Source organism: Tupaia chinensis, unplaced genomic scaffold, assembly GCF_000334495.1.
Source record: "Tupaia chinensis unplaced genomic scaffold, TupChi_1.0 Scaffold000489_1, whole genome shotgun sequence".
In the NCBI taxonomy this organism is placed as follows: domain Eukaryota; kingdom Metazoa; phylum Chordata; class Mammalia; order Scandentia; family Tupaiidae; genus Tupaia; species Tupaia belangeri.
This window is the reverse complement of record NW_006160001.1, coordinates 5,488,068-5,501,524: the sequence shown is the minus strand read 5'-3', so window position 1 is coordinate 5,501,524 and position 13,457 is coordinate 5,488,068. Positions and strand designations below refer to the sequence as shown.

At 39.8% G+C, this 13,457-nt stretch overlaps 1 protein-coding gene across 1 annotated transcript in view; it reads left to right on the top strand.

The window, feature by feature from the left end:
* Positions 1 to 1,095, top strand: part of DNAJC21 (DnaJ heat shock protein family (Hsp40) member C21) — a gene marked incomplete at its 5' end in the record, with an annotated part of 26,098 nt that extends 25,003 nt beyond the window's left edge. The window contains 1 exon segment of the mRNA XM_006156336.3: positions 612 to 1,095. Within this exon segment, the coding sequence (XP_006156398.2) occupies positions 612 to 776 (165 nt within the window).
* Positions 1,096 to 13,457: the final 12,362 nt, after the last annotated feature.

Here is a 13,457-nt window from a genome sequence, read left to right as displayed (position 1 = left end):
CCACGCCCCCTATGGCAAAAACCCAAAAAAAAAAAAAAAAAAAAAAAGAAACACAGTGGTAAGCTAAAACCATATTCACATCTCTTCAGTGGACCCTACAAGCTAAGCACTCTAGTATTCTAAGGGCAAATGTGAATTTGGTGAGCCTGTTCCTTTAGAATCTACAAATGTATTAATCCATCAACAATTTTGCTTAAATAACAGAATTTGTATATGACTGCTGTCATTTTTTTAAAGAAAGAAATACACATTGGAAATATTAGACTGTACTGGAATAGTTACTATTCCGTTTTTTTTTTTTGCAATCTAAATCTGGTGATAAGAATTTCATGTACACGTTCTGAAGGCTTTGAAGCACAGCTATTCTTCTAGTCCTCAGTCCAGAGCATTGAGTTTCAGCATCCTTACAGCTGATGATGTTAGTTACTGGGATTTTACTTCCAAGCACATCTGTCTTTGTTGAGCCTGCTTTGGTAACTGTCCATCTTATTTAAAAAACTTTAATTTTGCAATTGTTTATTCCTTGCAAATGTTTAATCTCGACATTAAGACAGAACAGCACTTTCAGATGATAATACTTGTTTTTATTTATGATTTTTCCCCCTTCTCAGAGTGATGTTCTTATCAGCTGTACTACCTGCCATAGTGAATTTCCATCTCGGAATAAACTTTTTGACCATCTAAAGGCCACAGGTCATGCAAGAGCACCTTCATCATCGTCTTTAAGCAGCATAACAAGTAGTCGGAGCAAGAAAGAGAAACGTAAAAACAGATAGAAATTCTGCCAACACTTTTATTTTGACTGTCTCTAGATACTGAAACCAAAAATTGAACTGAAATCATCTAAAGAGTTAAAATTTCAGTGATCTGCAATTTATTACATTGTGGAAGATTATTTTTTATCTTGTAAAGACATTTTTGTTTAATATATATTTTTTAAACATTTCACTAGTGATTGAATTCTACTTTTGCCATCTGAATTGACTTGAATGTCTCAAAACAGGTAAATATTGTAAAGTGTGTATTTTTTGATTTCTGTTGGCTTGAGTGAACAGAAATGTACAGGGAGAATTAAATTATTTTAACACATACAAATGCCCCTTTTTGCTTTATTTTGTGAATTTCACATGAAGTATTTTTTACTTAATGCTTTACATTTTATTATGCTTTGTAATCTGTCAGAAACTTAAGATCTTTTAATACAGGCATACTTTTTCCTACCTGACACCAGGACCCCAGTTCTGATTTTAAAATTTAAAATTATTTGTAAATAACTAATTGTTCATTATTGCATTTTTTTTCCTCAGGGACAATGACATGTAGAAACTAATTGAACATAGGGCAGGCCCTGTAGCACAGTGGTTGAGAGCTGTGTGCTGGAAGCCAGATCCCACATGACTGACCATGGTTCATGTCCCAGCACTAATTTCTTGGGGTAGTCCCAGCCCCAGTGGGAGAGTCCAGGCCCCAGCAGCTGGAAGGCATGCCAGGCATTTATGCTTGCATGTCCAGAATTGGGATGGGAGGGAGAAGAGGAAGAGGGATTGTGGCATAACTTTATTCTGTTGCGGGGTGATTTCTCTGCTTGCTCTCTCTCTCTCTTTCTCTCTCAGTCTCACTCTTATTCCCAGTGTGTAAGGGCACATGCCCTCTGGTAATAAAACTAAAAAAAAAAAAAAAAAAAAAACTAAGTAAATATAAGTGGTTGGGGCTAGCAGGTGGCATGGTGGTTAAAGGTGCTAGACTCCCATGTGGCCGACTGTGGTTTGAGTCCCCGACGTGGTGGCTTGCTTTCTAACTTTCCTTCTCTCTCTCTTTCTCTCTCTGTCCCTCTCTGGTCAAATTAAAATAAATAAATAAAGTTAAATAATTATTTAAAAAAATACAAATAAGTTGTATGTCAAGAATATCTCCTTAAGGGTTAACTATGTTGATGTAATTTGATATTTTACTGTCAGTTATCAACAAGATACCTCTTGCTTTTTGCTCTGATTCAAATTGTGGAGGAGGAAGCAAATTAGTTCATGTGGCTCTTCCTTCTGAGTCTCAGAGGCAGCTATGTATATGGAGCAAGTAGCAGATGGTTCACACTTCATACTGGCTCTGACAAGGGATATGTATTTTCATTGTTTTTTTTTTTTTTTCTCCATAGTTTTCAGAATTTTTATTCTGTTTCTATCATTCAATGGAGAAAAACTTTTTCTAAGGTTTTGGATAGGACTGATAGTTTTGCCATCTATTCTGTAGCAATGATGAATATTAAATCAAAAGAAATATGGAGGATAGTTAAAACCGAGTGTCATCAAACATATTGATTTCTGATGAGTCAGTTTTTAAGATGGGTTAAATATAAATAGACAGTTCCTTTAATTAGCCTTGAAAGTAACCTTGAATTCACGAACTTGAAATATATACTTACTGGTCAATAAAGTAATTTCTCTCCTTATATCCCTTATTTTTCTTTTTGTTTTTTACCATAGGGCACATGTGATCACCAGAGACAGAGAGGGAAAGTGAGAAGTTACCCTCCATGGGGATGGCCATCTCCTCCATTTTATCCCTTCTCCATTTTCCTTATTTTGGGCATGAATGCACATGTGCCTGGTGTGTTTTTCAAGCTGCTGAGTACAGTACTTGAAACATGGAGTTGGCCATGTGCCATCCAGTGTCTTAACCTCCATGCCATCTGCTGGCCCTCTCCATATATTCTTGAATCTTCAAATGAACAAATTACCAGTTAAGTATAAGCTTCAAAATGGCAGGGTCGGGAACCAGCAGGTGGCCTGGTGGTTAAGGCACTGGACATTCCCACGTGGCTGACCACAGTTCAAGTCCTGGACCTAGTGGCTTGCTTTCCCACTTTCTCTCCCTCTGTCTCTCTCTGGTCAAATTAAAATAAATGAGTGAATAAATAAAATTAAATAATTAAGAAAAATAATTGTTTTAAAAAAATGGCAGGATCTTTGCTGTTAGCCTCACAGTTAGTGTTGATAGTCTAAATCATTCTGTGTTAGCAAAAATGTCCACTTGAATCTTAATTTATAATGTTTTTAGAAGTATGTTTTTTTTACTATCTTTTCTGTTTCTCACTTTTTCTAAAGAATTATTTATTATTGTTATTATTATTATTATTTTAATTTGACCAGAGAGAAGCAGAGAGAGAGGGAAAGTGAGAAAGCAAGCCACCAGATCCGGGACTCAAAACTAAGTCTTCCACATAGGAGTTTAGTGCTTGAGCAACCATATCACCTCTTTTCCCCTCTCTCCAACATCTATCATGAATTCCTCATAATTGTTCTTTTCCCCCCATTTCTTGATCTCTTCTGGGAAAATTCTAGCCAGTTTTGTGCCTTCTGATCTCTTCCTCCCAATCTTCATCTGAACATTCTGCACCTTCCTGTAATGTGAACTAGATAAGCTGGCCGTAATATAAATAGGAAATAGAGGAACACAAGGACATATTAATCCCAAGTTATTTATTTTATAGTAAAAGATAGGAAGTCATCCTGAAGGGCAGAAAATGTCCTGCAAACATTTTTCATACCCTTGCTTTCTGTTGTGCCAGTCACACAGTTGCTATTTTGTTTCTGCTTCATATCAGCATTGTTGGGCATTGCTTGTCACTTTTAAAAAAGAATTATTTAAGGGAACCAGCAGTTAGCATAATGGCTATGTCGCTGGACTCCCACGTAGTCGACCGCAGTTCACGTCCCGGACCCGGTTGCTTAAAACTCACGTTGGGCGCGTGTGCGTGCATGCCCAAGATCCCGAGAGGAGAATGGAGGAGAAGGGATTGCGGCATGACCATCCCCCCTGGGGAGTGATTTCTCGCTTTCTATCTCTATGTCTCTCTCTGTCTGTCTGGCGAGCGCACGCGCCCTATAGCAAAAATCTCTCCAAAATAAAAAAGAATTATTTAATTATATTTATTATTACTATTTTAATTTTGCTATAGGGCATGTGTGCTCATTAGAGAGAGAGACAGAGAGAAAGAGGGAAAGTGAGAAAGCAAGCCCCTGGTCTGGAACTCGAACCACAGTTGGCCACGTAGGAGTCCATGGCCATAACCATCATGCCACCAGCTGACCCTTTGTTATTTTTATTCAAATTGATAAAACCAACCATAATTTTTTTTGGGGGGAGGTGCTATGTGTGTTTGAATAACATTCACTTGGAATCTGCTGAGAACTGTGGTGTGTATTATAAATGAACCATAACGCATAAATAAAAGAAACAAGAACTTAAGAGGATTGTTTTAAACCATTGTAGGCATTTTCTGTTTACCAGAGATACTATATTATAATTTTAATTACTCAGTTCTTTGAACATGATAGACACACTTTGGTGTTCCAACCATAATTTTTTTTTCTTTTTTGGTAGGGGGAGAGATTTTTGCTATAGGGCTCATGTGCGAGACAGAGACAGAGAGAGAGAGAGAGAGAGACGGAAAGTGAGAAATCACCTCCCGGGAGGATGGGCATGCCTCAATCCCTTCTCCATTATCCTCTCAGGATTTTGGACATCCATGCACACGCCCCCAGTGTGAGTTTGAAGTCACTGGGTCCAGGACTCCAACCACGGTTGGCTACGGGAGAGTTCGGTGATGTAACTATTATGCCATCTGCTGGTCCCACCAACCATAATTTTAAAAGATCTTCATCAGCTATAATGAAAAGTTAGGCAGTCTCATTTCCCATCCCTCGTGATGCTGGGAAATCATCTAACTTCCGATTGGAACTTCATTTTCCTTATCTCTAACACAGTTCTTAGCATGATAATATTGTCTCCTCTACCATGCAGGATGTGAAGGTCGAATAAAATAGTTTGTATGAATTCACGTTTTAAACACAAAAGCTTTCTACGTAATGTTGAATTTAAATGAGTTAAATATTTTTCAGAAAAATATTTGTAGAAAGAAGTGTTGAATTAAATGTACATTAAGTTTTATGGGAATTTTGTTTTGTAAATTTACTTCTGAAAAGGATAACAGGAACACATAATATGCTAAGTATAAAATGTTTATTGCTAACACAAAGCAATATTCTAAAATATTTGAGTGTACATTTTACATTACTCTCATTAAAGGTCAGTGATAACTACCTATCTTAATTAAAGTTAGTTCGTGTGTGGAGATAGAGAATGAGTGTTCTGAAAGGAGAGGTTTAGGAGAAATCCCATTTATTTCTATTATTCATTCAGTTCTGCCAGTACTGGGACTTCTCTAGCCCAGGCAAACTTCTCTGTTTCAAAATAGCAGTATCCTTGGGACCAGCAGTTAGTGTAATGGCTATGTCGCTGGACTCCCATGTAGTTGACTGCAGTTCACGTCTGGGACCCGGTGGCTTAAAACTCACGCCAGGTGCAGGTGCATGTGCATGCGTGCCCAAGATCCCGAGAGGAGAACGGAGGAGAAGGGATTGCAGCGTGGCCATGCCCCGTGGGGGCTGGTTTCTCTCTTTCTGTCTCTCTGTCTGTCTCTCTGGTGAGCGCACGCGCCCTATAGCTAAAACCTCTCAAAAAAAAAAAAAAAATAGCAGTATCCTTTGACTCAGCTAAGCATTTTGCTACTTCCTGACTTCGGTCATAAACGTGTGGTGCCCATTCAGTTTCCATAATCTGTAATGCTGAAGTGTCTCTACTTAATAGTTAGCCCCTTCCTTATCTGCTAAATTTGTACAGTGTCTTTGTATGAAAACTGTAGGCTCTTTGGGTTGGAGAAGGAAAGCAGAGATGATCATCAGATTTATTTCATGGAAGAGGAAGCTGAGCTCGGATTCATGAGCTGCACAACCACAACTGGTTAGTAGGCTGCTGCCATGACAAGGACAGAGTCCTGGGTTCCTGACTTAGTCCTTCCTACACTGCAAAATTTGTTAGATGGGGGGGGGTGCATTTTTTTTCTTTTTTCTTTTTGGAGAGATTTTTCCTATAAAGGTACATGAACTCACCAGAGAGAGAGAAAAAGAGACAAAGTGAGAAACCACCCCCTGGTGGGATGGCCATGCCACAATCCTTTCTCTTCGGTTTTGGGCATGCACACATGCACACATATGTGCTCAGCGTGAGTTTCAAGCCTGCAGGTCTAGGACTTGAACTGTGGTCGGCCATGTGGGAGTCTGGTGATGTAACTATTACACCACCTGCTGGCCTCTAGATGGAGGAATTTTAAAAATTAGGAAGAATGGAGATGATTTTGAACAACAAGAGGAAGAGTATATTGTAAAGCCATAAAAACAAACAAACAAACAAACAAACAATGTGTGACAGGAGAGGTCAGGCAGTAGATACTTGATAAGGATAAATAGCCCAGAAATGGGTCCATGCATACGTGGGGACCTAATCTTTGGCAGACTGTGACAAGCTCTCTTTAGGGTCAGAACATAATATGTACTATCTTACTCCCTTCCCAAAATAAACCTGATGTATTACAGACTTAAATGTGGTATCAAAACGTTAAAATGGTAATCTACAAGTTTATCTTCATGATTTTGCAGAAGGGAAATATTTTCTTAAGCTCTAAAGCACAACATTTACAGGAAAATTGTACTGCATCACACCAAGACTTCTGTTGAACAATAATCGCCATAAGTAAAAAGACAAGCTACAAGTTGCAAAAACGTTTGCAACATGTACAAGTGCCAAATATTAAAAATACATTAAAACCCAACAAAAGATTATGCTACAAATCAATGAGAAAAGGACAACCATGCATTAGAAAAAGTTCTCAAACTTTTTGATCTCAAGCCCCTTTTCATGCTTAGAAGTTGAGAACTCTGGAGAGTTTTTTGTGTGATTTCTGTATTAGTATGAAAATTGAAAAAAATGTTAAATTATTAATCTTAAAGATACATGTTAAATAACTACTATGAAAAACAACTTTTTCAAAACAAAAGTTCAAGGAGAAGAGTGACAGTGTTGTACATATTTACAAATTTTAAAGTCTAGTTTAATGGAAGACAGTGGATTCTCAGATCTGCTTCTGCAGTCAGTCTATTGTATGTTTGAAGTATAGTATGAAAAGTCAGCCTTACATAGGTAATTGCAAAAAGGTAATTGCAGACTCCCTTGAATGGGCCTCAGGGGGACCCTCAAAGTCCTCAGACCACACTTACAACGTTGGAATTAGAAAAATACGTACCCTAGGGACCAACAGATGGCGTAATGGTTATGTCGCTTGACTCCGCCATGTCGACTGATTAGAGCCCTAGACCAGCAGCTTAAAACTCGTGCACTTGAGCGTGTGTGCCCTAAATCCTGAGAGGAGAATGGAGAATGGATTGTGGTGTGACCATCCCCCATGGGAGGTGGTTTCCTGCTCTCTGTCTCTGTCTCTCCAGTGAGTTCATGTGCCCTATAGCAAAAATCTCTCTTTAAGAAAGAGGAGGGACCAGCAGATGGCATAATGGCTTTGTTGCTGGACCCCCATGTAGTCGACCGTGGTTCGAGTCCCAGACCTGGTGGCTTAAATTCACAGTGGGCACGTGTGTGTGCGTGCCCAAGATCCCAGGAGGAGAATGGAGGAGAAGGAATTGAGGTGTGGCCATTCCCCCTGGGGGGTGATTTCTCGCTTTCTGTCTCTCTGTCTCTCTCTGTCTTTCTGGTGAGTGCACATGCTGTATAGCAAAAACCTCTCCAAAAAAAGAAAAAAAGAGGGGCCAGTAGGTGACATGCTGGTTAAGGGCGCAGGGCTCCCACCTGGCCAACTGCAGTTCGAGTCCCAGACCTGGTGACTTGTTTTCTCACTTTTCCTCTCTTTCTCTGTTCCTTTCTGGTCATATTAAAATAAATAAATGAATAAAGTTAAATAAAAATAATCATTTTTTTGAGAGGTTTTTGTTACAGGGCATTTGCATTTGCCAGAAAGAGAGAGACAGAGAAACAGAAAGCGAGAAATCAACCCCCAGGGGGGATGGCCACTTTGCAATCCCTTCTCCATTCTCCTTTCAAGATCTTGGGCATGCACACACATGCTCCTGGTGTGAGTTTAAGCCATCGGGTCCAGGATTCAAACTCTGGTTGAGTACATGGGAGTTTGGCAACATAGCCATTACGCTAACTGCTGGTCTCAAAATAATTCTTTATAAAAAAAGAAAAGTATCCTGTATGAACAGAAAAAGCTTGAACAGTCAAAAATATGAAAAGATGGCCATTGTCACCAGTAATCAGTAAAATGTATCTTTTTTTTTTTGAGAGTTTTTTGCTATTGGGCACGTGTGCTTGCCAGAAAGAGAGACAGACAGAAAGCAAGAAATCACCCCCCTCCCCTGGGGGTTGGGGGGAAGGCCATGCTGCAGTCCCTTCTCTTTCATTCTCCTCTTGGGATCTTGGGGACACACGCACACACCCAGTGTGAGTTTAAGCTGCTGGACCCGGGACTCAAACCACTGTTGAATACATGGGAGGAGCCATTATGCTAACTGCTGGTCCCAGTAAAATGTATCTTAATCATGTTTCATGTTTTGAGATTGACAAAGGCAAAAAAAAAAATCATAAAATCAAGTACTGAGAATGGAGAAATGGGAACTTATTTCTGTTGGGATAAAATTGGTTCAGCGTGATGATGTTGAAGTTGAACATAAAAGGAGACTTTAGTTCATGGAAAAACAAAAGTGAGTTATTTTGGTACAAAAGATTTTGAAATTGAGATCAGCTGGTGGTGTGTTGGTTAAGGCAACTGGATCCCACAGGGATGACTGCATAGTTCAAGTCCTAGACCCAGGAGTTTGAAAAACATGCTAGGCATGTTTGCATGCATGCCCAAATTCTGAAAGAAGGAGAAATGGTGAAGGGTTTGCACAGCGTAACCATCCCCTGGGGGTGGGGGACGCTTTCTCATTGTCCCTCTCTGTCTCTTTCTCACAACCACACATGCTGTCTAGTAAATTAAAAAAATATATATATTTTTGAAATCCACTTACTGTTTTTTCATAATATGTATTTTCCATGATTTTTTTGAATTATTTTTATTCAACTTTATCATCATCATCATTATTTAATTAGAGAAAGAGTAAGTGAGAAAGAAAGCCACCAGGTTCAGGACTCGAACCACAGACTGCCATGTGGGAGTCCAGTGCCCTTAACCACCACACCACCTGCTGGCCCCAGTGATTTTTTTTTTTTTAAAGGCCCTTTGTATGTGTACCCTATGGCTCACCTTTTCTGGGATATACCTGGAATCTCACTTCTGGGTGTGGTCTGCAGAGCAGCTGCATGGGTTTCACCTGGAAACTGTTAGAATGCAACTCTCAGGTCCCACCCTGGACCTGCTGAATCAGTCTGCCGTTAACTAGGTGTCTTGGGTGACTCGCATACTCGTTGAAGCTTCAGAAGTAATACTCTAGAGCAGGAGTCTGCAACTCCCCAGGCCACAAACCAGGATCCAGGGTCTGTAAGCTGTTAGGAACTGGGCTGCACAGGAGGAGGTGAGTGATGGGCAAAGCTTCATTTGTATTTACATCCACTCCCCATTGCTGTCATTACACCTGAGCTCTGCCTCCATGAGATCAGTGCCGGCATCAGATTATTAGGGGATTGTGAACCCTGTGAACTATGATGCTGTGAACTGTTCATGCCAAGGATCTGTATAGGCTCCCCTGCTCTCATAAGCCACCCCTCCCCCACTCATGGAAATACTGTCTTCCATGAAACTGGTCCCTGGTGGCAAAATGGTTGAGGACCCCTGCACTGGAGCAACCTGCTACATGTGTAGAAGAAGAGGTGAAATGATGCACCCAGCTGAACTGTTTACCTAGAAAAACTTGAAAAGAACCCAGATGCCCATGAACAAGAAAGTGGATAAATTGTGGCCTATTTATGTGATGGTAAACAACTGAGCAGTTGGAATGAATTCATTTGTAATGTCAATGTAGATCGCTCTTGAGAAAATATTGAATTGAAAATGAGCTGTTGCAGACCCAATGCATGCCATCCGTATAGCTTTAAAAAATATGGTGTTGATTGTTATTTATATAGTGATAGCTTAGAAACATCACTGGGAAAGAGACACATCGTTCAGAAAAGTAATGATCTGGAAATGGAGGGGAAAGGGAACTGGGCATCGTGCAAAAGGGATTTAATCTGAGTTCATGTTTATTCTTAAGATCTGAGGGAAAATACTGTTTATTAATTCTGAGTGGTGAGTACTTGGAGGTTTGTTACTATAGTTCTCACAAAATAACCTCACACACCAAGAAAATGACAAATTAGTACTCAACTTTACCAGCAGAATATACACTGGCACAAAGAGAAAGATAAAGGTTTGTGTTTTTTGTTTTGTTTGTTTTTTTAAATTTGCTACAGAGTGTATGCACTCACCAGAGAGAGAGAGAGACAGATTGAGAAAAGCACTTCCCAGGGGAAAATGTCCTGCTGCAATCCCTTCTCTGTTCTCTTGGGATTTTTTTTGCGTGTGTGCACACAGGAAAGAGATAAAGGATTTAAGTTCTACTTTTTATTCCCAACACATGGGCATGTCCTTCCTTCTGCCAGTGAAAATGAAGAGGTCTTGGCTGGAGCTCTGAATCACATCCAGGGTCATGAATCCTCACCAGGGCAGAGCAACAGAAATGTAGGTACCACCTCCGTCTTATTCACAGGAGCCCTAGGCTACCTACCTCTGAGGGAAAACTGCATGGCTCAAGTCATTGTTTTGAGCTTTCTCTCCAGATGGCTCCATACTGGTTGGTTCACAGTTCAGCATGTGTACAGTTACCTAAATGTGATGTACAGTTTCAACAACGGCAAGGGTGTATTGGCTTTTGAACTGTCAGAGATCTAGGGTTAAATTCCAGCTCCAGTGTTAGCTATGTGATCTTAGACAAGCCATTTAGTCTTGACAAACTGTTTGAAAAAAAGGAGAAACCTGTGAAATAGAGATGAAGTCAGTCTTGCAGAATTGAAGATTAAAGTCTCAAGTGTGAGCACACTGGCTGGCACATAGTAGGCATTCAATAATCGTTAGCTTTTATTTCTTTATAATCTTTTAATCTTGCTTTATTAACTCTTCATTTTGTTTTCTTAAATAGTCAAAATAGCAAAGTAATTTGGAGAGAAATGAATATTTAAATTGAGCACATAGTAGACATATTTTTGTGTTATTTTTTAATTTTCATGATGGTGCATACACAGTCCTGCATGCACACACAAGAGAGATGCACCATGATAGAATCTTAGGCTGAAATCCCCTTCCCCCAGCTCTCCAACTCATCAGGATGTTGGGCAGCTGATCTGAACCTGCAGGTGGTCATGTGACTTCCAGCTTCGAAATTCAGTATGTCAGTGTATACAGAATACTTTCATATGTGTACTGTAGGATTGATTTTGTCCAACTTTTGGTGGTACAGTCAGTGCATTAGGGGCCAACTTGATCCTACAGTGTGTGTGTATTTTTTTTAGAGATATTTTTGCTATGGGCATGTGCACTCCCTGAAAAGAGAGAGACAGAGAGATAGAAAGTGAGAAGTCATCCCCCAGGGGAATAGTCACCCTGCAATCCCTTCTCCTCCTCCCAGGATCTTGGACATGCATGCATACGTGTCCGGTGTGATGTGTGTGTGTGTGTGTGTGTGATTTTGAAGCTACTGGGTCCAGGACTTGAATTGTGGTTGGCCATGTGGAAGTCCAGTGACATAACTACTACACCATCTCCTGGTTCCAGTATATATATTTAAAAAAAAATACTGTTGTATATATTGAAATTCTTTCTTGTCCAAGTAGAACAAAGTTTTTACAGGCTAACGCTGGAAGCTATTTTGAAGATTGTAATCTTATGTTAGAAGGCTTAGTGCATTTGTACAGATAATTACTTTGCTATTAAAGTTAGTCAGAAGGTGCCAACATTATTGATGCCCTTTTAAATACCAACTACCATCTGAAAATAGGAAAGGCTCAAATTATCCCTAGCATTGTAAATCTTCTGAACGTTACTTAGAGAAAGTTTCTAGCAATTTCTGGAACTGGAAAGGTCATGGAAATTCTTAGCATTTAGACATAGCGTATATAATTTATATTATCTCTTCAGATACTTTCCTTATTTTTGGATTTAATAACTCATACTTTTGTGAGTCAAAGGTAACAGCTCTCTCAGCCTTTTATGAAGCAGAATTTTCTACAGTTTCATCCAACATTGCACTTGGTCTCTTACGATATAGTGAGCTCCCTATTGCAGACGTGTACTGCCAGGGGCTGGCCAGTCCTTTGTCAGAAACAATGTAGAAGGCTGCTGGTCCTGGTGGGGAGATACCCAAGAGACAGCAGGGTGTGTGGCTGCCAGATTGCTACCTGCAGTTCCAGAGAAACACGAATTTGATGGTGAAGCAGTGCCTTCTATGGGCAAGCAAGCTCGTACCACCCTCCACCTGTCCCAGCCAGCTGGGTTCACATTGCGCCCAGTGTGATTTTCAAGCCATCAGGACATACAGTCAGCCATATGGGAATCCTGCACCCCAACTACCATGCCACCTGCTAGCTCTAGATATTTTAATGTGTATCTTCAAAGACTACCTCTAAGCAGAGAGGTTTTACAAAACTAAACGTGTCCTCTAGATACTGCTTTAAATTTGCCTTCCGGGGCCAGCAGATGGCATAATGGTTACGTTGCTGGATTCACACATAGTCGACTGCAGTTTGAGTTCTGGACCCAGTGGCTTAAAACTCATGCTGGGCATGTGTGAGTGCATGCCCAAAATCCAGAGAGGAGAATGGAGGACAAGGGATTGTGGCATGGCTATCCCTCCTGGCAGGTGATCTCTCACTTTCTGTCTCTCTGTCCCTCTTTGTCTCTCCGTTGAGTGTACATGCCTTACAGCAAAAATCTCTCTCAAAAAAAATTGCCTTTCCACTTAATAAATTTTGTACATGTTCCATGTCAACTTACATCAGTATCATTTTGAAGCTTGCATGATATTATATAATTTTCCATATTTCATCAATCCCCCTATTAATAGTCACTGAGGTTTCCCAGGTTTTCACTATCATGTTCTGATGGAGATCCATACTCTTACCTTTTTCCTGCATCTATGTTATTTTCTCCTCTTAGGATCAATTCCTTGGAGAAGGTTCCAAAGGGATTACCTTTTTAAAAATAATTTTATTTATTTATTTATTTATTTTAGGGATTACCATTTAGATGTAGATCTGCACTGCCAGATCACCCTCGTAGGCGTGTATCTACTGACCTAGTAACTATAGGAGAAACAAGGCCTCAGCATAAAATTGTCCGTAATACGTCTTTTTTCTTTTTTTTTCTCTTTTGTAATTGAGATTTATTGGTTGTGTCAAGGATTAGTACAGACATTTCAGCTTGTACCCAATTCTTAACATACATACCAAAAATTTAAAAAGCCAAGTATAGTGATTCTTTTTAAGTTATTCCAGTGACGTTCCAGCTTCAAATTTGTAGGCAAATTTTCCTTAAGAGGATATCAAGAACCACTGTCTTCAGATGTTGAAAGCTGTTA